This window comes from Dasypus novemcinctus, chromosome 9 (genome assembly GCF_030445035.2).
Source record: "Dasypus novemcinctus isolate mDasNov1 chromosome 9, mDasNov1.1.hap2, whole genome shotgun sequence".
NCBI classification, from domain to species: Eukaryota; Metazoa; Chordata; class Mammalia; order Cingulata; family Dasypodidae; genus Dasypus; species Dasypus novemcinctus.
The window spans coordinates 30,995,834-31,019,901 of NC_080681.1; the positions used below are offsets into that span (position 1 = coordinate 30,995,834).

At 45.1% G+C, this 24,068-nt stretch overlaps 1 protein-coding gene across 15 annotated transcripts in view; it reads right to left on the reverse strand.

Annotated features, from left to right (window-relative positions):
* SLC44A3 (solute carrier family 44 member 3) overlaps positions 1-24,068 on the reverse strand; it is an 80,300-nt gene that overhangs the window by 49,140 nt on the left and 7,092 nt on the right. For all 15 annotated transcript variants that reach the window (XR_011649621.1, XR_011649620.1, XR_011649622.1 and 12 more), the window contains exons 4-9: positions 23,740-23,876; positions 22,699-22,792; positions 13,070-13,230; positions 10,592-10,681; positions 9,148-9,272; positions 4,360-4,546 (exon numbers count right to left, since the gene is read on the reverse strand). Coding sequence is in view for 9 of the 15 variants with exons in the window: in XM_058303151.2 (XP_058159134.1) it covers positions 4,360-4,546; positions 9,148-9,272; positions 10,592-10,681; positions 13,070-13,230; positions 22,699-22,792; positions 23,740-23,876 (794 nt within the window). In the remaining 6 variants the exon portion in view is untranslated. The remainder of the gene's footprint in view (positions 1-4,359; positions 4,547-9,147; positions 9,273-10,591; positions 10,682-13,069; positions 13,231-22,698; positions 22,793-23,739; positions 23,877-24,068) is intronic.

Sequence of the window (24,068 nt, forward strand, 5' to 3'; positions counted from 1 at the left end):
TGCCCCCCGGGGTCTCTTCCCTGGCTCAGACACTTCCAGATCAGGTCAGCTATAATCTGGGATCATCAGACCACAAGGCTCCTTCCAACTCACTGCCGTCACCTGCTGGATTCCACCGGTTACTACAGATTTCTCTGATTTCTCATGGACTTGTGAACCTGCTGGTAGCAGACTAAATGAACCGTTGCTAGGGCACCCTGAGGTGTCCTGCTGAAAGACTCCCTAACAAGCCAGAATCTGACAGTCAGGGAAGAGACTAACAATCACTAGCCAAGTAAGCTCAACTGGGCAAAAACAACCAACCTAAGTTCTCCCTTATCTTTTTTTTTGTATTTTTTTTACATGTTAAAAATTCATTCAGTCATCTGACACAATAAAAAAACTCACAAATAGTTACCTACTGAGGAAACACCCACCCACGATTAGCCACTAGACTGACGAGAGACAGTCCTCACTGTCGCCCTGAGGGGACATTAGACAGCCAGGCCTTGCACAGACGTTCATCACCACATAGATCACCCTGTGACTTTTCATAGGATGTGAAATCTGCCCCGTCTCTCACAAGTGTAGCTGGGGCTCTTCTGAAGATCAAAACATCATGGAAGAAAGTGATGCCTGCAGCTGACCTGCCCAGACCAGAGCTGGTCACTTATTTACAACCTGGTCTCCTCAGAGCCTGGCCCTGGGTGAAAGGTCTGTGGAAACAAAGGGAGCTCTGTGCACCTGTCAGCCCACAGGTGAATGGAAACAGAGCCACATGGCCTGAGAGGACAGGCCTATCTGATTTATTTTATTTATTTAGGTACCGGGGGCTGAAGATTGAAACCAGGACCTCGTATGTGGGAAGTCGGCGCTCAATCACTGAGCCACATCGGCTTCCCTGAGCTGGTTTTGTCATTTGTTTGGCTTGTTGTTTGTTTTTTTTTGCTTTTTCAGGAGGCACCAGGAACTGAACCCGGGACCTCCCATGTGGAGGTGGGAGCTCAACCACTCGAGCCACATCCGCTTCCCTGGCCTATCTGATTTTTATCCACTGGTGGGGAGGGGAAGGGTGGGTCTGCGTGGCTCCTCCCATCCGGGATCCTGTGTTCCAAGATCAACTTGCTTATAGCTCTATCCATTAGGTCCTGGGCACGGATTTTTTTCCTGCCTTTCTACTTTTCGGACTCTATTTCATCTCTGCTCATTTTGCTCCTTCCGCTGATGGAGAACACTCTCACTTTCAAATCATGACCCTATGGGTCAGCTAGAGAATGATGTCCTGCCTCCAGTGCTGAAGAATAATCTACTTGGCTCCCTGCCTCTATTGCTCTCAAACCTGGTGGCTGAGGCTGTTTAAGCCCCTGGGGGCTCCAGGCCAACTCGGGCCTAAGATGGGGAACTGCAGGAGACCCAGGCTGGCAGCCCGCCAGGAAGCCAGCCTGCTCCTTGCTCTACTCTTGCTTTACCCCCAGCTCTCAGGACTGGGCTCATCCCTTGCTGCTGCTGACCGGGTCCTCTCCTTGTGTTCTGTCTTGACCCCCACTGAATCCCCTTGGCCTCTTTCTATATTTTCTGGACTTCTGGCAATTTCCAGTCTATCCTCGGAGAAGACTTCACAGACTCACAAAGTCTGGAGCTCTCTTAGCTCCCCAAGCTTCTCCTATCATATCACTGGTCGACCTTTACGGCGATCACACATTTAAATGCTCATCTGTCCTGCTGGACAGTAAGTGCTGTGGGGAGAGAGATGACCTTTGTCTTCTCGTAGTGCCTTGCACAGTTCCCACAGTGCTCATGGAATATCTGTGAATTAATGAAAGAAAAAAGGCACATGTACCTCGTGCCAAAACATTCTGGGTTGTAACCCCAAAATCAAGTCCCTTTATCCAACTCACAGCCAACGGGGAGCAAGGGGATGGGTTGGCTGTGTTCTAAAGAGAGTTGCTGCCTGACTGGAGGAGGCTGCACTGTTCTGAGCAGCACTGCTGGAGACCTCATCATTTCTCTGGGGCTTCTTTAGGGGCAAGGGGTCGAGCACTGCAGCTCCATCACCCACAGAGCCATCCCCTGCCGCCTCCTGCCACCCCTGCCGCCTCCTGCCACCCCTCTCTCCTGGCCTGCTCTGGCTGGGACCCTCCAGCCCTGCCCTCTTGCCCAGAGGCCCCAAACGCCACGTTATGGGCACAGCTGCACCTGCCAGTCAGCTGCTGTGGTGCCAACACTGCCTCGCCTCGGAGGAGTGAGGGTGTGAACAGACAAACCTGAGGTCACACGAGGAAGGTGTGCGGTAGTGGGGAGAGCACAGGCTCTCCTCTGGAGCGCTGGAATCAGAACCACTGCACTCCTCGGCTGTATGACCTCTGGCAAATCACCTACTCAGAGTCCCAGTTTTGTTGCCAGTTATCTTGAAAATAATAATGCATACATCACAAAGAGATTGTGATGATTACAGACAGAAAATAAGGAAGCCTCTAGCTTAGAGCTTAGCATCCGGGACATTTTCAGAAACGCTTGGGTCCCTTCAGGCTTCTAGGCCACAGCCTTCCTTTCTGACCAGGACTGAGGCCCTGTCAGCCGGGGGGTTCCAGGGCCTCCAGGACCCGTTATTCCCTCCTTGTCTTGGTAACAGAACCGTCCCTTTTTTGCTGGGTACATGGCTGCCCAAAATAAAACTACGCTTCCTGGCCTCCCTTGCAGATAGGTGCTCCCGTGCTTCCTGGACTTGGCCAATGCGGTACAGTGCGAGTGCTGCCCAGGACTTCTGGAGGGTCACGCTGTCCTCCTCTCTGCCGCCCTCCTATTGGCTGCAGCGAGGCACGGTGGCTGGAGCTTGAGGGGCTGTTTCAGTTACAAGGTGGCAGCAGGTGGTAGTGAGGCCTGGAACACGGAGGCAGGTCCCTGGGCCCTTGGCCTCTGGAGGACTATCTGGCATGGTTGCTCCTCCTCGTGGACTTCATCACGTGAGAGAGACATTACCTCATACCTTGCCTAAGCTGTAGTTGTTTTGAGATTTCTGTCACTCCCAGGCACACCTAATCCTGACTGATTAGCCCTGTACTTGGTCAACTAAGGTTCTTTCCTGGATAAATACTGGAAGCCCCCTGCAGGCCCTCAAGAAGCTTCCAGATCCCCCCCCACACGAGGCTGCCCACAAGGTGTCTATGGAGGAGGAGATCCGGGTTTTCAAGGGCTGTGGCCCGGGGAAGCAGCTGACCGCCTTGAATCTCCAAGGCCAGTTAACTCAAGAGGAGAGAGAAGGGAACCAAGTCACTAAGATTCTACTACATACTAAGGTTCTTACACACGGTTGGAGCCAATAGGGGACAAAATAAACGTGATGAGAACATTAAGCAATTACGTTTGTTGATTTGACATCTGCAGCAGAAACTTAGAAAGCAACATATTCTTTTGTCTCCACAACAGCGTACGAATTTTGGTTTTAACCAAATTAAATGGTGGCGTTAGAGATGATCAAGCACAGCAATGCCCAAAGTATGGTCCACAGACCAACTACCAGTCCCCACACTGTTACCAGTCTGCAATGAAATAAGGCACTTGCCCCAGAGTGTGGCTCAACGGCGACACGAAGCACATGGTTTCATTCAGCTGACCCCCGCCCCCCATGGCAAGGCTTTCTCGAGGACAGCGGCCAGAGAGTGGCAGGCATTCTGCCACAAAGTGTTTATCCAGCCTTGGAACAGCACCTTGAGTGGTGCTGCTCTAGAATGTGGCTGCCCTTTCAAATTGGTCACGGGGTTTTGAACAAATATCCACTCCTGAGCCCTCCCCAACCAACGCAGTCAGGATCTCTGAGGATGGGCCCAGGCACCTGTGCTTTTAGAAAGCACCCGAGGCGACTCTGAGGAATACCTGTGGTGGAGAACCACTGTTTGGATATGACAGGAGGAGAGAGGATACAGCATTTTTAGGATCAAAGCAAGTGAACTTCTGTGTGTATTCTTTGCACTGGGTACCACATCATTTTTAACAGGGTATTTCCTGGGTTCTTTGTCACCTACTGATTTGACAGGAGTTGACAAATTACCCTGGATAAAAATTCAAATTCTGAATTTTGATAAACTTCTTTCTATATGCCTTTGTTTGCATGGTAGTTTTTCGTAAACCTCCTTCAGACCTTACTGAATTTATTCTCCCATGAAATACACACTCGGTTTCTTTAAAGGCAATGCAAGAGAGAGAAAAGAATTTCCTGCTTTCCCCTGTAACAGAGGCCCCTAACATCATCACCACTGTCATCAGACCCCACTGTTGGCACAAGAGGTTGGGTCCCTAAAGAAACAGGCCAGTGGTTCCAAGCAGTGAGGTCTTCTCTGCGTATGACACTGAGATGACAGGAACGCACACCTCTGTTCTTACCTGCAGTTCCCAGGCTCAGCAGCACAGCCACCCAGGCGACCCAGAAAAAGATGAGGATGGCAAATGTCCACAGTGGCTGGATCAGCAGGAAAGGAGAGTTGCTGATGACTTTATTCGTAATTTGGAGCAGCTCAGCCGTCAATTTTATTCTCTTTCTATGGATAAAAATCACGATAAGCAGAACTGCCTGGTGAGAAAAGAGGGTGAAAAAACATTATTTCAAAATAATGGAGAACGGGGCAGAACTTTTTGTTTAATAACCAACCCTAATGTCTCACTGACACCCAGCAAACAGCTCTTGTTACTTTGTTATCCTTGAGGAGATAAATTCTCTGTGGGCCTCATTCAGACACTGACCGTGCACCTTCTCACCTACCACGAGCCAGTCCCCATGCTAGATCCTGCCAACACCGCAGTCCCTTAAGAAGCCCTTAAAGAGCTTGTCAGGCCAGAGAGCAAGAGAACATGGAAATAACCTCTAGGTCAGGGCACTTTCTTCTACCCGCCCCCTCCCACCCCCGCGGCGGCATCTGAGATACTCAGAGAACACTGAGGCACTGCAAAACGGCAAAGGGATATACGAAAGCTCAGAGGGATATCGGTTTGAGGGAAAGACGGTCCTTATGCCTCACAACAACCTTTTGAACCTTCTCCTCTATTTGGCTTTTTCTTCACTGCATGTAAGTAGCTACAGTTCTCGTCCATTAAAGGAACAGACCCCACGTCAATCCCACATGCCCCTTTAGCCACTGCTGTCTCTCATTCCCTTCACAGCCAAGCTTCTTCGAGGAGCCTACACTCACCACCTGCATTTTCACACCCCAACTCACTCTTCCGCTGTCTGCAAACCTCCAGTCCCCAACCCTCTCCTGAGAAGTGCTCTCCCTCAGGTCTCCTCATTTGATCTCCTGAATGCAAAATCCCAAGGAGACAATTCAGGTCTTGCTTGACCTCAGCCTGGCATTTGAATCTCTCATCCGCTCCTCTTTTGCTCCAACTCTCCTCCTGGCTTTCTTCTGGTTCTCCTCTTCCTTCTTTAGCTGTTGCTGCTCAGAATCTTCTGGGGCATCTTCTACCCTTTTGTGGTTTTACCAACCTTCTAGGTGATGCTAACCTTCAAATCAAAATCTCCTGACCTCCCCTTCTTGAGGTGCTGGACAAGTAGCACATCAGTTATTGGTAAGGGTTGTGTGGATGTTCTACAGATGCTTCAAACTCAACTTGTCTTGAGCCAAATTCTTTATCTTCATACTAATATCTACTCTTTCCCTTATCTCCAGTAACTCTAACTAAAAAAAATTTTAGAATGCTCCAAAAAGAAGTTGGGTGTCTCTCTTGTATGCATCCTTTTTATCCTGTACTTATCTTTTTGCAGCACTCAACATATTGCACTGTAAATGTTTACTTGCCCAAATTTCTCCTTCAGTTTAAGCTCTTTGAAGGCAGGGCCATCCATTATTGTGAAGGATGTAGCATGATGCCTGACACATAGCACATTCCCAGTCAGCTTTGATCCAGTTTCTTAAATATTTCTCAACTCATCCTCGCTCTCTAGCCCCAGTGCTGACAGCACAGCTCAAGCTTCATCCTCTCCCACCTAGACCTGAATCATTTCCTCTCTGGTCTTCTGCTTTGATCCCCTGATCCCCCACCCGAATCTCTCCTTCATCCCATTGCTAGAGGGATCTTTGTAAAGGGTAGAGTCACGGATGTCCCGTCCTGCTTAAAATCCACCCACGTCTCCCCAGCGGCCACAGGATAAAGCTCAAACTGGCTCTGGCAGGCCAGGGCCTTCCCAATGGGGTCCCTCTCGGCTCTCACCTCAGCTTCCAGAGGGGAGCTTCCTGCAGGTCCCTCTCCTGCTCATGTAGATCCCCCCAAGTTTTCTTGGCCTAAGGGGCCCTTCCTCTTGTAGCTGTGCTTGGCCTCTCCTGTCCTCAAGGAACTCGGGCAGGTGGAGGAAAGACAGAGTCAGGGCAGTGGGAAAGACAGTGCAGAAGCTGCTCCAGGAGCTGGGGAGTGCCAGGAGGGATGGGGAGAGGCTCAGGGGAGACCCTTATGTGTTAAAGACCGAGTAGGAGTTTCCATTCCGTGTTCCCAATGCCTAGCCTAATCAAAAAGACAGACTTCTTGGTCTGCTTGTTTTTCATTTAAAATTTTAGGGAGCAAAATGGTATCATCTTTAGGTAAATAAACCTGGCTTTAGCTCCCATGTGGAATGCTAAAGTATGTGTGCATTTAAATGGGTGTGTGTTTTACAACTTGTATTATGTCTATGTCTATAATGCTCGTCCTACACTCAAAGTACAGCACCAGGATGTCATGGGAAACAATGAGTTAACTCTAATTCATGACTTTCCTTGGGCTCAATGAAGATCAGTGTTACCTGTTGACTGGCCTAGGGGTGGGAGGTCAGGCTGGGGTGAGCACCAGGGTTTCCCTACCACCTAGGAGCCAAGCCCGGACTTAATTTTCTGGCTCTAAGCGTCAAGGAGCTGCATTTCAGCCTAACCTGGTGGGCGGATGGCGTAAGGTAAGCATTTTATACCATGCACCCCATTTTCTTCATGGCTGCTGGCAAGGACACTGAAACTCCCTAAATAATATCCACTGGCGGCCACCACCTTCCCAGAACAGTGTTCTCAAGCGTATTGTAAGGCAGCTGCTGGGAACCAGGAGTCAGGAACACCCCCCCTCTCGGGTGGTCCTTGTGGTGGGCCAGGGTCTCCTCAGGCTTCAGGCCCCCCCATGAGACTCCCAGAGTCACTGTGGGGCTCCCGAGGGGAGGGGGGAGCGGGGAGAAGACTGAGACGGGGCTCTGAGGTAAGCAAGACCCTTCTTCTTCCTACTTTTTGCCTACTATTGTTGTCTTTCCTTCTCCTTCTCTTCTCTGGGAATGAGGGAGTAAGAAAGGGGGAGCAGGGAAGAGGGCTTTGCTGGGGCAAGGGCGTGGTGCCTGACTGGGTCATAACGTGCCCCTCTCTTCCTGTCCCTTCCCCTCCTCCTTCCCACACCTTGGGCAAGGGTCTGTGGGGAGCAGGGACTGGGCTAGTGGGAGTCAGAAGCGGGACAGCAGAGGCCAGCCCTGGTTACAGCCCGTCCTTTTTCTCCGGAGCCAGCCCTGCTTCATCAGACTCAGTTCTCCAGTGGAGAGAAGGGGGCCTGCAGGGAGCATGAGGACTGGCTCTCCCGTGGGAAGGCCGAGCTTCTGTGGGTGGACGGAGGAGGAGAGTGGACCTCGCTGCTCCAAGGCCGCATGGTGGGGGTTGAGCCTGGATTTGAACACAGGCCCGAGCCCTCGGAGCCCAAGCTGTCTCCCTGTGCGCCAGCTCCCACTGCCTGCTTTGTCATTTGTCTTAGGAGCTGGCATGTGCTAGCTTATGTTCAATGTCTTGCTAGGGCCATTGCTGAGTGCTAGGCCCTGGGCCCAAGAGGGGCTCAGTAAATTCAGACGATGACCAGGAATCCAGGGTCTCTCAGAAGGGTGAGAGTTGAGCTACCTTATCCCGTAACCCGCATTTGGTAGGAGTTTAGTAACTGGCAGCTGCAAGCTGTGGGGGACACCACCCTCTCCACCGGCCAGTGTGTGCTGTCCTCAGCGGCTCAGGTGAAGACAGCCTGTCTCTCCTCACAGCCTCCCCCTTCTCTAATCTCAACCTGATGAAGGGGAGAATTCACCCCTGACCCTGGAATCTGGGCGCCAATTAATGGTTCAGTGTTGAAAACAAAGGAAAGTACTGTGGAGATTCAGGGAGGAGTCCTTCCCCACCCCTCCTCCCCCCACCCCTTCTCCCCACCCGTCCTCCCTCTTCCCCCTCCCGCCCCCTCCTCCCCTTCCAGCGCAGGCAGGGCCCCTTCTGCTCCAGCCTCCTTCACAGCCCAGCTGAGGGCCTGGGCCCTGACTGAGGCAGGATGGAGGAACCATATCAGGCACTTTACTTCATTGTGGGCTTGTTCCCCAGTGCAGTTTATGTGAAGAGCGCAAATGTGAAACCTCGGGGGAAAGGAGAAAAATGTAAAGATATGGGAGCTGATGAATTTCCTTAGAAGACAGAAGCAAGTTGGTGACCAGATCTGCATTTGCTGAAAGACTTACTGGGCTCGTGGAAACCCCTGGCTGTGGCTCCGCCATAACGCGGTCAGTGAGCGACGCGCCAGCGAGGAGAACCGAGGGCTGGAAAATCAGTTCCCCAGGCTCTCAAGGGTCTCGTGACTTAGTACCTCTAACAGCACCTGGGGAGTGACCAACCCATTTTCAGGTGCCAGCCAGTTCCCCCCAACAACCTGTATCTGCTGCTTCAAGTTTCTAAGTCCCTAAACTCACCTCCTTTCAGCCAGGGAGTTTGCTGAGGAGGCAGCAGGTTCTCTGAAAACCAAATAACCCAGGGGCTGAAAGATCTGGAAACAAAGGGTCCTTTGTCCAGGGGACCTGGAGCATGCACTGGCTGGAAGAGGTGCCTCTCTTCACAAACAGGAAATGGGACCTGTCATAAACCGTGAGCCCCGCTGAGCCCCTCTCTGTATGCACCGTGAAGCCACTTGGGGGTGAAAAGAGTATAACAGCAAAAATAAACCACCTCTGGAAAGAAATGACATTTTTCTTATTTTTTTTAAAAAAGGTTTTGCCTTCCTATGCACGTATCTCAAATCCAAGGAAGGCCCAGAGTCGTGGATGCCCATCTTGAGGTGAAAGAACACCGCCCTCTACCTTGCTCTCTGGGCTAGAATTCAATTATTTGGATGCCAGAGTTTGGGCTCTTGACCGCCCGCTGGGAGGGCGTTTCTTACCGTGATCACCGTGGCTACAACAGCAAACCCCAGCAAACACTTCATGTTTTCCCTTTCTGTGTCCAGTTCTGTGCTGAGGTCATTGGTGTAGTCGTGATACAGCCACCACAGAACCCCGCAGACGACTGGAAAACAAAAGACCGTCCGTGGGTGCTCGGCCCACACCTCTCCGGGCACGTCCCTGTCTCCTCACCCGCACGTGCGACGCCTCTGCTGGGAATCCCAGCCCCGGCTGCACCCAGGGCCTGCTCGGGCAGCGGGTCCCCGATCCCCAGGGCTGTACAAGCAGCGACCCCGTCCCTGGAGGACTTGGGCAGGGTCAGGGGCCAGGCCTGCAGCGGATGCTGTGGTTTGGGAGACGGAGGAGGAGATCCCAGAACACTAGGGCTTCCGGTCGGTGCGTCGGGAGGGAACTGTGCCCCCGGCTGCTGAGAGGAACAGCAACAGAGCCCAAAATCTAAAAGTTTCAGACAAGGGCAGTGCACTTGGCCCAGTGGATAGGGCGTCTGTCTACCACATGGGAGGTCCACAGTTGGCCCAGTGGATAGGGCGTCTGTCTACCACATGGGAGGTCCGCAGTTCAAACCCCAGGCCTCCTTGACCCGTGTGGTGCTGGCCCATGCGCAGTGCTGATGCACACAAGGGGTGCTTTGCCACCCAGGGGTTTCCCCCGTGTAGGGGAGCCCCATGCGCAAGGAGTGCACCCCATAAGGAGAGCCGCCCAGGGTGAAAGAAAGTGCAGCCTGTCTAGGAATGGCGCTGCAAACACGGAGAGCTGACATCAACACGATGACTCAACAAAATGAGACAGAGATCCCCGCGCCGCTGACAACAACAAAAGTGGACAAGAACATGCAGCAAATGGACACAGAGAACAGACAACTGGGGGGAGGGGGTAAAGGGAGAGAAAAAAATAAAATAAAAAAACCTTTTTAAAAAAATAAAAGTTTCAGACAAGCTCCACTAGGCGCCAGCTTCCTGCAGGAGCTGGGACATCGGCCTTCTCTAGTCACGAAAGAGGGTGGACTGTAGAGGTTCCTCCCAAGGATACCTGGACCTTGCAAATACCCCGCATGCAGGCACTGGCCACTGCATCACTGCCGCGTGCCCAGTACCTACAGGAAGGCCACAGCTGTCTGCCCTCACTGTCGAGGGGGAAAGCACCTGCCCCCAAACATCTGTCTGTCCTCTAGTGTCAGGCCTCGGAGCCACCGAGCGCAGCGCTGACTGGTTATTCAAGGGTAATGAAGCACAAGTACCAGTTACCACAAAGAAACTAACTCCCTCTGTCCTCTCTGGGCCCAAGTTTATTGATACGTAAAATAGTGAGGTTGGACTAAATACCCTCTAAGATCTTGTTCAGCTCAAAAATCCCAGCTTTCAAATTCTTATGGAAAGTCTTTTCATTTAATCAGAAAGAAATCAATCAAGTGCAAATACTTACACAACAATCCCAAAATAACCAGTGCAATGAAAATGTGAACCAGAAGGGTGGTGATGAACCGGAAGGTGAACATCATGGCCAAAGACAGGGCTGAAAAAGGAAGCAAAGCAGATAAAGCCCACAGCAACAGCGGGCGAAGGGGCAGTGAGGATGGGGACGAGGGAGACTAAACCCAGGCTGAGGGCCGAGGAGTTGATGCAATCTAAGTCTCCTGGGGCATCTCCCAAACACCAAATGGACTAAGCAGACACCCCCAGGGCACTGGCTGAAGCGGACACCCGATCAGCCTGCTACAGTCAGGCAGTCTCAGACAATGTTAGCTCTTTTCTTGAAATAATGAAAAAAACTCAATAAAACCCAGCACAGGGGTTATTCCCAAATACCAAATTCTTCTTTTTCTTCTTTCTTTCGTACAACTCCAAATGAACCATTTACAAATTTTACCAAACTTAACTCCTTTGACTTCATTCTGGGCTTATGTGACGTTCTAACTTTAAATGTTCTCAGATATCCTTACGGAATATGAATACGGCTTTAAAAATGAAAACAAGTCAAAGTTCTAATTATATAAATAAGCTGTTCATGTAAAATACTGTGTATTTTTTCTTTTATTCTTTCCTTTTAAATTAAAAAAAATTTTAAATTAAAAAAAAATGTTTAAATGTTACATTAAAAAAAAAAAGAGGTCCCCATATAGCTCCCACCCCCCCTCACAAAAATACTGTATATTACTTTCCAATATTTAGGCTTTTAGGCTTATGAATTTATACTAAATATTTTAGTGCATCTATAAATACTATTTCACTTTTTTTTAGATGGGAAACCAGGATTACATATAGATATTTTAGTGTAGTGGTTATGAATATAGCTTTTGGAATCAGATCAGATATCAGCCCCACCACCTACCAGATATATGATCTTAGGCATTTAACTTCTCTAAGCCTCAGTTTCATCTCCTACAAATGAGATTTCCATGCATTAAAAATAAGCACAATGCCTGACACATGATAATTGCTCAATAAATGATAGGTGTTAATATCATTATGAACCAATAAATACATGGTGCTTGTGGGGCCATTAGGTCATCATATATTATAGCAGGACTATCCTTGCTATTTCAGTAGGTATGGCCACCAGGCCAGTATCTAGACGTCAAAGCATCCTATCTGGGTCATTTGAAGTCATTTATATAATGGTGAATAGTTAAGTAATCCCATGCATTCAGGAATTAGTAACCTTAGGTCACGAAATTATGGAAAGCTTTATTTGTCAACTGGCAAAAATATGTTAATGACTGACCAAAGAGCTTCTTCCAACCAAGAAGTCAGAGGCAGTCACGGGGAAGGGGGTTGACAGCAAGCCAGTACTACTGCCGAAAGTGCAGAGCATTAACTTGTTTAAAGAGAAAGCTGAATTGATTTGGAGAAAGTGGCCACGGTAGTTGCTGAGGGCAGGAGAGGGAAGTAGAGATGAGATGTGGGGGCATTTTCAGGACTTGGAGTTGTCCTAAGCGATATTGCAGGGACAGATGCTGGACATTATGTATCCTGCCTTAATTCACTGAATGGACTGGGGGAGAGTATAAACTACAATGTAGATTATAATCCATACGGAGCAGCAGTGCTCCAAAATGTATTCACCAAATACGATGAATGTGCCACACTGATGAGGGAGGTTGTTGATGTGGGAGGAGTGGGGGGGGGGGGTTTGGGGGCTGGGGAGTATATGGGAACCCCTTATATTTTTTAATGTAACATTTTTGGGGGATCTCTGTACCTTATATAAAAGACAATTTAATAAAAAAGTAAGAAAAAAAAAAAAAGAGAAAGCTGAATCTTAATGGGGCTCATCAACCTGAAATGCAGAAAATGGAATGTCAAGGATCACAAGTTGGTTGCTGCAAGCAGAAGTGCCCAGGGAGGCCTGTCTCAGCTAAAGGCCCCGACCTGCCTACAACCTGAGGCATGCATGGTCCTTGGAGGAGCTGGAGCCAGCAGGCTAGTGCAGTCTGATGCTTTTTAACGTGGGAGGCACGCACCTCCTTCCCTTGTTCACCAAGCAGCCTCCCACTCTGGCTCGCCTGCGGGGAGAGTGCTACTGGCCAGAAGACACGTACTTCTGATCCCCTTGACAGTTGTACTTTTCATTGTCAATTCACAAATTGGTGATCTGCTTTACACATCTTCCCCTGATGCAGAGGCTCAGGACCGGGCACTGGATCATGGCCAGCATACCACGTCCACCCTCACCCGGTGAAGTCTTCTGGCAGAGCCAGCTGGCCTTTCCCCACTCTTACTGTCTTCCCTCCCCCTCCCCCACTTGAACCTGAAGCATTGAACATATTTATAAAGAAAATACATATAAATTGAAAATTTACATTTAAACCAAGAAGTTAATTTTTGATGTACAATGGATACAAGTGCTAGAAAAGCTGGCATTCCACAAGTAGTTACTTAAAGAAAATTAACTGAAAATTACCTAATGCAAGGATACACAGGCCAAGAATTGTGTCTTTTCCTGACATTATTCCACTTAGAATTCGATGCAGGGTGTCAGTATCATTTATCAAAACAGATGCAAACAGGGAATAGCATTCCGGTGTTTGAGGGACACATCGGTTAAACAAGGGAAAAGACTTACTGAAAATAAAAGACAAAACAGACAGCAAGGGTGTTTACTTAACATTCTTAACAACCAAGACATCAAAAGAGCTATAGTAATAAAAAAGGGTTTAGCATCTTGTTGCAAAGTGCTCCGGATAGGGATCTGATCACGGGGACCAAAAAAAAACCAAAAATGTAAACTTCAGGTGTGACATTTTAGACAACTGTACCTTGTTCCTTTCCAGACAGTAGCTACCAACTCCAACACAAGAATCACATTTCCTTGAAAAGCTGCTAGGGACACAGACTGGGTCAACCAGAAGTGTGCTAATGAAACCACTGCCTTTATTTTATCCTCTCAAGAAGGTATACAAGGCTTGAGAGGCTATGAATAGACTAAGTGCTTAATAAAAGTGATAAATGCACGAATGGATCTATGGTTGATACCTGCCTTAGGGAGGTGAGAACCCTGACCATTTTGGGTCCCTTCCTGAAAAGTTAAAAATTTTCAGGAGGGTTCACGCTAATGAATCTTGATGAAGCCACAGATACTATCATGGTGTCCTGCTCTTCTTTCCTTCTGTGGGCCCCAAACAGTGGAAGTAACCCCAGTTCAAGAAGTGCAAACCATCCGACAAATTGCTTAAAAACCTTGGCAGTCTCCAAGCATTTCATGAAATGTGTGAAAATGAAACAAGGAAGAACTCAAATGCAAACATTACATTGCCATGCAGCAACAAAACAGTTTCTGGAACTTCCAGGGAAGCGCAACATAGAATGTATGAGAGAATTTTTCTCAGGAAGTTACATCACAGAAATAGTTCTTGAACCATTGAATTCGGAGGAAGAGTAATACAACTGAGCAGGTATTTTAAAAATAAAAATTAATTTCACTTCAGTTAAAATAAAAAATGTGAGAGGGTAAACCGACCACCTGAAAAGTACAGAAGAATAAATAGTGAGAAATTGCCCTCATTGGTTTCTGAACCACTTACATATATTCCTCACAAGCAACCAACACTTTTAGCTCTTCGCATATCATTTTAGAGACATTTATTTTAGCATATGTGAATGAAATGGGAAATTTAAGTGGAAGTTTACAACTGAGGTTCAAAGATAAAAATTATACTCCAAAATGTGATACCAGTTCCCATTATTGCCAAAAAAGAGGTAGGAGAGAACTGGTTAGATTACTCTCAAACCCATCACTTACACCGAGAATATAAAAGTATTGGACTAATTTCTGACTTACAGAAAAGTTGCAAAGATGGTACAGAGAATTTCTGTATATATTTCACTTAGCTTCACCAAATACTAACATCTAACAAAACCACAGGACATTTGTGAAAACCAAGAAATTAACATTCACACAACACTATTAATTAAACTACAGTCTTTATTTAGATTTTACTGGTTTTTCCATTTATCTCCTTCTTCTGTTCTAGGATCCAGTCATGCAAACCACATTGCATTTAGTCATCATGTCTCCAAAGTCTCCTCCTGTCTATGACAGTTTCTCAGTCTTTCCTTGTTTTTCATGGTCTTGACACTTTAGAAGGTTCATGGGCAGCTATGCTGTAGAATGACCCTCGTAATTTCTCATGATTAGACTAAAGAACACCGCAGTGTAGAAGTGCTTTCTCATCAGACTGTATCAGGATGTACATGACATCAACACGACTTGTTTGGGTGAAGTTAACCTTGATCACTTGGTTAAGGTGGTGTCTGCCAGGTTTCTACACTGTAGTTACTGTTTTTTCTCTTTCCCTGCTCTATTCTTTGGTAGTGAGCCACTAAGTCTAGCCCATTCTCAAGGAAAGGGAAATTAAACTCCACCTCCTGGAGAGTGGAGTATCTACATATGCCATTTGGGATGCTTCTGTAAGGAAGATTTAACCTTTCTCCCCAATTTATTTATTAATTCAATAATTTATTTGTATCAGTATGGACTCATGGATATATAGTCTATTCTTTGGGTTATGATCTAATAGTGTGTGTTATAGATTAAATTGTGTTCCGTAGAAAGATACTTTCATGTCCTGACCCCTAGTGCAGTGAATGGGATCCTATTTGGAAATAGGAACTTTGAAGAAGATGTTAGCGCAGATGAGAATTAACTGGATTAGGGTGAGCCCTACAGACTTCAGAGGAAGCATGGCCACGTCAACACCTTAATTCAGACTTCTAGCCTGAATTGATAAATTTCTGTTCATTTAAGCTGCCCAGTTTGTGGCACTTTGATACTGAAGACCCAGGAAGTAAAGACACAATTGTTATTTATTCTATTGCTCAAAATGTTCCAGCTTTGGTCATTGGGAGGTCTTTCAGGTAGACTCCTGTCCTTTTGACATGCCCCATCCTTTCAATTTTTCCTTTTCTTTTCCTTATTTTCTGCCTCTATAAGATGCCAAACTAATTTGGTATGTTTGCTTCCTCAGTCATTTCTTTAAGGAGACCTGGTTCCTTTTATTTGAAGAATGGTATGTAGAAACCAACATCTGGGCATTGGATGTGCTCACTGCTACTGGGGTGTCACATATTCTAGGCCCTTTCAGAGGACAGATGTAGGAAATTTATGTATGTATACTAAACAATGCGTACACACTTATCTATAATTAGTTCTGTACCTATTTATATGTATTAAAATAAACATGAGTTCACCCCAATGTCTCTGATTCTAATCCAACACACAGGTTCATACCAGCTGTTTCCCTTGTTTATTTGGAATGTCTTACTCTAATAGTGAGGAAACTGCTTCCATTACCTACAATGTATTTAGTTACTGGATCAACCCTAGTATAAACTAGCCTATTATGTCAAATAGTTTCGAAATTGATAGCCTGTACCTCTGTGAGAAAAAATTTACCAACCAAAGTAGAGTGTTTATACATGATTCTTTTTGTCTTTAGCTTAATGTATCCAATCACAAAGCTGTTTTCCAAAGTTACTTAGGTCAACCTCCTTTTTGTTCCCTTCTCTTTAGTGAGGTTATGTCATACATAACTGCATTTGTAATACAGTTAGATTTATTGTCACAGTTTGCATTTCATCCTGTGATTGCCCGACAACTCCCTGGTTGATTTTTAAAAATTGCATAGGAAGTTCACTCTGTACAAGTTTTGACAAATTCAGAAGAGCACTGTTGGAGAGATTTTTTTTTTTTTTTATTGTGTTCAAGACAGCTGCATGGAAGTGTGTGGGGATCTTAGCAGAAGGAAGCTGGAAATGGCTGCTTAATGCCGCGGGACCAAGGAAGACTTCACAAATGACCACCAGAGCAGAGATGCATTTGACCAGGTGCAGGACACAGTAGGTGAGAGAGCCCCAGTGATGGAACATCCCTGCAACCCATCAGAAAAAGAGCTGGCAAGTCCAGGGAATAATGGTGCTAGTATCATTAAGAAAAATATTCCTGCTTGCTCCTTCCTTCTCATTTCTCTCCCCTGCTCCACCCCTGCAAAGATGGAAACCTGTTTTAGCAAGCTGGGAGGAAAGCTAGTAAGGAGGGAAGAGGGAGAATAAACCTTCTTTGTCCAAAGCTTTCCCACCAGCTCCTGGCCCAAGCTGGGGGAGGGGAGAAGTTTCAACCTTCAATCAAGTTTGAATTTTATCATATTGGACTGAACATTTTAATTACTGAATTGAAAGAATATTTTACACCTTAGGGTGACTGAAGAACTTAATATCTAAATGTAATCAGGGAAGCCTTAAGAATTGCCTGTGCTTTCATTCAGGGGCAGAGAAAAAACTAATACCACTGAATAAGTTTAAAGTGAGAGAGAGATAAAGATAATGCTTTCTGACCATATCCTAAAAATCATATTTGTTTGATGTAATGGTTGCAACAAGCATATATATACACATATATATTTATATATGTATATAATATATAAAACTCTCGTATAATATTTTCCTCCTTTTTATGCAAAGGTACACTATGTATACTGTCCTATAGCTTGTTTTTTTCCACTGATCACATCTTGCAGCCCTGTTCCCATCAGAATGTAAGAATTCTCTTTTATAAATTCACATACAATGAAATGCATACTTCTTAAATGTACAATTAATGACATTTGACAAACATATATGTCCATGTATTCATTCACCTGGTGAGGGACACTTGGGTTGTTCCCACCTTTTGACTGCTAAGAACACTGGTGTACAAGTATTGGTTTGAGTCTTTATTTTCAATTATTTTGGGTCTATAACTAGAAACTGAATTGCTGGGTCATATACATGGTAATAATATGCTCAATATTCTGAGGAACTGCTAAAATGGCTGTACCATTTTAAATTCCTTCCAGCAATGCATGAGAGTTCCATTTTCTCCACATTCTTGCCAACATTTTTATTTTCCTTTTTTAAAAAAATTTATTTATCTCCCCTCCCCCCACTCTCACCCCTGTTGTCTGTTCTCTGTGTCTATTTGCTGCATCTTCTTCTTGGTCTGCTTCTGTGGTTGTCTGGTGGCACAGGAATCTCTGTTTCTTTTTGTTGAAGGGAAACTCTGTTTCTTTTTGTTGTGCCATCTTGCTGTTTCCATGTGGGCGGCGCCATTCTTAGGCAGGCTGCACTTTCTTTCACGCTGGGCGGCTCTCCTTATGGGGCGCACTCCTTGCGCATGGGGCTCCCTTACGCAGGGGACACCCCTGCATGGCACGGCACTCCTTGCACACATCAGTGCTGCGCATGGGCCAGCTCCACACGGGTCAAGGAGGCCCGGGGTTTAAAACGCGGACCTCCCATGTAGTAGACGGACGCCCTAACCACTGGGCCAAGTCCGCTTCCCTTCCCTTTTTTTTTTTGACAATAGTCATCCTAGTGGATGTGAAATGGTATCTGATTGTGGCTTTGATTTGCATCATCCTATTGACTAATGTTAAACATACTTCCAAGTGCTTCTTGGTCATTTGTATACCATCTATGGAGAAATGTCAATTCAAGTCCTTAGCTCCTTTTTAAAGTAGGTTGTTAATGTTGAGTTGGAGGAGTTCTTTATATATTCTAAATATGTCCTTTGATATACAAAAGTTTTTAATTTTGATGAAGTCCCATTGATCTATTTTTTTTCTTTTGTTGCCTATGCTTTTGGTGACATATTTAAGAAACCACAGTCAAATCCAAGGTCATGTAGATTTTCCCTTATGCTTCTTCTAAGAGTTTTATAGTTTCAGTTCTTGAGTTTAGGTCTTTTGATCCATGTGAGTTAATTTTTATATATGGTATAAAATAAGGGTCTAACCTCATTCTTTGCATTTGGATGGCCAATTTTCTCAGCTTTATTGTTGAGAAGGCTGTCCTTTCCCCACTTAATGGTATTGGCATGCTTGTCAAAAATCAATTGACCTGAGAAGTGGGTGTGGCTCAAGCAATTGGGCTCCCGCCTACCACATGGGAGGTCTGTGGTTCAGTTCCTGGTGTCTCCTAGAGAAGACAGCTAGCTGGTGCAACGGGCATGTACAGCAAGCTGACACAATAAGATGATGCAACAAGAAACACAAGAAGAAAACTATAATGAGAGACACAACAAAGCAGGGAGCAGAGGTTCCTGGTGCCTCCTAAAGAAGATAAGCAGGACAGCGAGCTGGCTTGACAAGATGACACAAGAGACATGAGGAAAAACATAAAGAGAAACACAACAAAGCAGGGAACGGAGGTGGCTTAAGCAATTAGGCGCCTCCCTCCCACATCGGAGGTCCAGGGTTTAATTCCCGGTTCTTCCTAAAGAAACAAAGAAACAAAGAAGAGGGACAGACACCCTAAGTGCAAAGAATGAGGCAGTGGGGAGAGATAAATAAATAAAATAAATCTTAAAAAAAAATCAATTAACCATATTTATGAGAGTCCATTTCTGGGCTCTCTATTCTATTTTATTGGTCTATATATTTTACTCATGAACTTTTGAATCAGCTTGTCCAGTTACTGAAAAATCCTATTGTTATTTTTATTGCAATCATGATAAACTTATAGATCAAGTTAGGGGAACTGTCATTTTTGTTATGTTGACTCTTACTATCAAGAACACATAATGCCTTTCCATTGGTTCAAGTTTTCTTCATCCTTCAAGAACATATTAAAGTTTTTTCCCTATGTTTTATACACATTTCTTATTAAACTTATTTTCTGGCATTTTGTGCTTTTGTAAGTGTATTTTCTTGCTGTAGTAAAGGGAGTCTTTTAAAAAAAATATTTGGAGAGATTTCAGCACATTAATTTTGTCTCCTGCCACATAACTGAGCTCTCTGATTATTGAGCTTCTCAGTTAATTTTCTGATTTTCAGCATCATCTACAAAGTATAGAAATTTGACTTCCTGTTTTCCAATGCTTAAACCTCTAAATTTCTTTTTCTTTTCTATGACTTTTCTATGACTTATCTATAAACAGATTAACACCAATAAACGTGACTAGTTTTGAAAGCAAATGTGTTCAGGACTTTTTTCTTTTAGTGTTTTGAAAAATAAAATCAGCTACAAATTTAATGCAGTTATATTTGTTTTCCCCCAAATACCATTCTCCTTAAGACCTTGATCTTGCTAACACGGTTAACTATGGTGTTTTTCAGCATATAATACTCCTGTGCTGGTAAAAAAAAAAAAAAAAAAAAAAAAAAATTACCAGTCATAGCCCTAAGGTCCATACAGAGAAGAATGTAAAGCTCTGGGTAACTCCTGTTGGCTGGTTGATCAGCTGTCTACGTGTATTTCATTAGCTGGGGCAGAGGATGTGTCTTTAGGCCATAGCCTGAAGCTTCTTCCCCACTTTCGCTTTTCTTCTCCCCACCAGCAAAGCCACTCAAACTTGCAGGAAGTAGTGTGGAGAGCTTGTGTAGGAAGAAGAGCCTGCATATGGAATTCATCCTAGCAAACACCGTAGGGAAACTCACTGGCACCTATGTGGGAGGCTAGAACTAGAATTTACTGGAGGGAAACCCCAGCCTTTTTCATTTTAATTACACGGGGGACTCAAAGCAAAGGGAAAAAGATAGGTTTGCTTGTTATCTTCTGCAGTCCTTTTTCACTACTCTTCTAAAAGCTCACATCGAGTTACACAAACCTTCTTGATACTCAGCCTTTGCTCTCAAAGGACATGCTATCCTTCATGTGATCGACAGAGGAAGATGAAACAATTGGTTGAGTTAAAAAGAAGCATTAAAAAAATGTTCTTTGGCCCTGTAGCCACTCTTCTCATGTTTTCAAGGTTTTTGCTCTTGGCACCACTCTTCCATGATAAATACGATAATTCTGAGCCTAAACAAACACTTGCTTGTGTAGAAAAAGGAAATGGAGCCCTCAAGCCTATTTCTACTACCTCACTTAGTCCAAGAAAGCACAATCAACCGTTTTATCTTCACTTGAAAAATTAGTATATGGAGACGTTAGTATGAGAAGAAAAGGACTAGGACTGGCTTGAGAGGCGGAGAAGATGGTGACCCTAAGACATGGTACAGGACCAGCCTGGAGGAGGTGAAGGGGGCTGCTCTGAGGGAAGAAGAAAGTCCAGCCTGTCTTTTTAGCTCAGGTGATGGACATGGGCGGGGACACTAGGTCTCAAAGCCAGTTCGTCCACTTGCTGGCTGCATGACCTTACCTCTCTCTGCTTCATTTTCTCACCTGGAAAATAGGGATGAACTTAATACCTACAACATAAAGGTTTTGTGAGGCATGTAACAAAAGCTCAAGAAGTGTTCGCCGTCAGCAGCGGCAGCATCAAGATATAAGCTTCCCGAGGAATTAAGTCCCCACCTCATTTACAGTGAGGGGAGAATTTCTCTCAGTCTGGCCAGATTACCACCTTTAAGAATTCCAAGTTCTTTAATTCCTTCTACAGGTACAGTTACAAATAATGTTCTTTTAAGAACTCCTCTCCAAGTGTTAACTTTCCTTCAATGACTATGAAAACAATCTACTTTTATTTCTCCCCTGGGCTCAGTCATGTGTCATTGAGACATATTTAAGATCTCTGAATTTAAAAAAATAGGATATTATGGAAAAATGGAATGGGTGCTCTCCTCTGTACATAATTCTCTCCACTTTTAAGAAATATTTATTTTAGTAAAGAATGCCACAAAAATGACTAATCGTATTGTTTCCTATTCAGTTAAAACCTACTCAAGTTTTTTTTTGTGTGTGTATGTGTGTTTTAAGCACTTGCTAGATCAGCATATTTCAGGCCGCAGTTGCAACCCGTTATAAGGTTATGAAATAAATTACCTTCAAAAAAGTGAAATAGGAGCCATTAGCATGAATCCTATGTAGTAGGGGGTGGTTTTCTTTTGTGAGACTTTTATACTTTTGTTTTAAATCTCTAAGTACGTATGAAGGAATATGTGTACTGGAGTTGCGACGTAATATATTCGGTCTAGAGTTTGATAGACCATGTACTAGATGACTGGCACAATGTCTTGCTTTATTTAAATCCTTATTCCTCAGGGATTTTGTACACAAGTCTCATCCGTTGCCAACATACTAACATTTCAAAAGAAGGACAAATGCAAAATGAAATCTAAGCACTCATTTTATGCATCTCAGTATCCTAAAGGTGGCAGGGAATGATAATTGGATTTTTCACTTTATCTTTCCCAAAGGCAGAACAAGAGCTGTTAACTTCACGGAATGCAATCACTGTTTTATTGCTATCGTTTTGTTTTATAAATATTTAGATTTATAGCAGGTGCCTACTACGTACCAGGAACTATACCAGCTGATACGGATTAACAAGACCCCAAGGGGAGCAGATGTGGCTCAGGCCGTGGAGAGCCTGCTTCCCACATGGGAGGTCCTGGGTTTGGTCCCTGGTGTCTCCTAAAAACAAACAAACAAAAAACCCACCACAAAACAACAAGCAAACAAATGAAAAACCAACTCAGAGGCACCCATGTGGCTCAGTGGTTGTGTGCCAGCTTCCCACGCAAGAGGTCCCAGGTTCAATGCCCAACCTGGTTTAAAAAAAAAATAGATCTCAAAAGGAGTTCACCGCGTGGTGCACTTGATGAGGAGATATGCTTTCTATTTTCATTGAGAGGCAAGGGGTGGTGACAACTAGGCCTTGTCCAACTAGATTTATTTCTTATGGAGAAATCTAGGGCTATAAAAACCAACCTTGTCTGGCTGCAATAAAAAAGCTCAAGTAAATAATTTCTACTTTGTAATAGACGGCTTGGAGTAGAAAAAATATACACCGAGTACTTTATAAAATCACTCGTTTGGCAATAATTCCTATGTTACTTTTTGCTAGCTCTAGAGCTGTAATTCAAAGTCTACATGTCTCATGGTTAGTTGAATTTTCTCCTTGTTTAATTTGGTTACTAACACATTGTCCATGACACATATTACACAGAATTTCTCTTTGCTTTTCACTGGCTGCCTGTAAATTGTGAGCTCCTTGTGGAGGGGCTCTAAATGAGCTCCCCTTTGAGTCTCCCCCAATCCTAAGGAGAGTGACAGCCCTTATCAAGAACTGGGTAATTTTGTAGATCAATAAGAAGGAAGTGTGGAAGCTTTTACCTTGGAGGAACTGGGAGCCTGGGGCACAGTGAGTCTGCATTTGGATCCTGGGTGTAGTTGAAGGAGTTCAAACTATAAACACACAAGAAGGAACCTGTAGATAGAAGACACACAGACTAGACCATCTTCCTATGTCATGTCCATCCTCCTAGCAGTGTGGTAAGGAAACTACAGTCATTTTACCAAACTTAGGAGACCGAACAAACTACTCCCAAGTTGAAAACCAGCCACTGGGGGGACCTGTACCCCAAAAGACTAGGCATACAATCTGAGGTCCAGTTAGGCTCTTTCTTTCTCACCAAAACCCCAAATTCAAAACTAAAAGTTAAGGGATTGATACTAAAATGATTCAAGAGTTATTTGAACAAGATTTGTTATAGAGGCTTGATATTTTAAACCCAGCCTTGCAAATAATTCTTAAAAAAAACAAACCCAGCACAGCTTTTCACAGGCATATAAAACTTGCAGTGGGTCACTTTGACTTTCTTTTGTTTGTTTAAGCCCGATAATATAAATTTGAAAGGCAGAGTCAGAGTACAGTACTTCAGTTACACAAATGTTTTGGTAAAACTTGAGCCTATCTCAGCCAGTCAATGAGTGTCCATTGGCCCTGACATTTTATTGAAAGAACACAGTTGGTGGTAATGCAGCCTGAAGCCAGGAGCATAGGTGCTCTGGGGTCTGGATGTGCCCCTGCACATACAGCACTCTGACCTTGTCTGATCTCGCCTTTGGGCTCCAAATGTAAATCAGTAACAGCCCAAGTCTCCCTGTCTGTCGGATGTTCTCTGGAAAACCATTCCCCAGCAGTGGGCAGGGAGCACCGGCAGGGAGCATCAAGGATTTCAGATAAATCCAAAAATGATACTGAACAAGCTGCAGGGAAAATGTTTACACTTTTTCCACACTAAAGAGAAGCCCACAAATGAAGTTCTATTTCTGGATTTCCAGAGGAAGCAATGTCAGGGAAGGTTATGGCATCTAGGTCCCCCCGTCTTACCCCTCCCAAGGAGGAGGCGGCATGGGGCCCTCGGTGCCTACCGCTAGTGTCTGCAAAGAGCTGCACCTCTTCCAGGGTGTCAAGCTGCTGTTCGGGACAGCTGGATACACACAGGACAATGGAACTGAGCCGAACATCTTTGACGTCCTGATTGCAGGAATCCATAAAGAACACGTGTCTAGGAAGTAGAGGAAACAGAAGAATGTCTCAGAGAATATCCCCTCCTTGGGCTTGATGGTGGGTCTTTAAAAACTACTGAGTTATGGGGATAACTAACACCAGTTTTTGTAATCCAGGGCCTAAGCATCATTTAAAATTTATTATGGCTACTGAGGTGCTCCATGGTGCTGGGAAACATACTCAAAAAGTA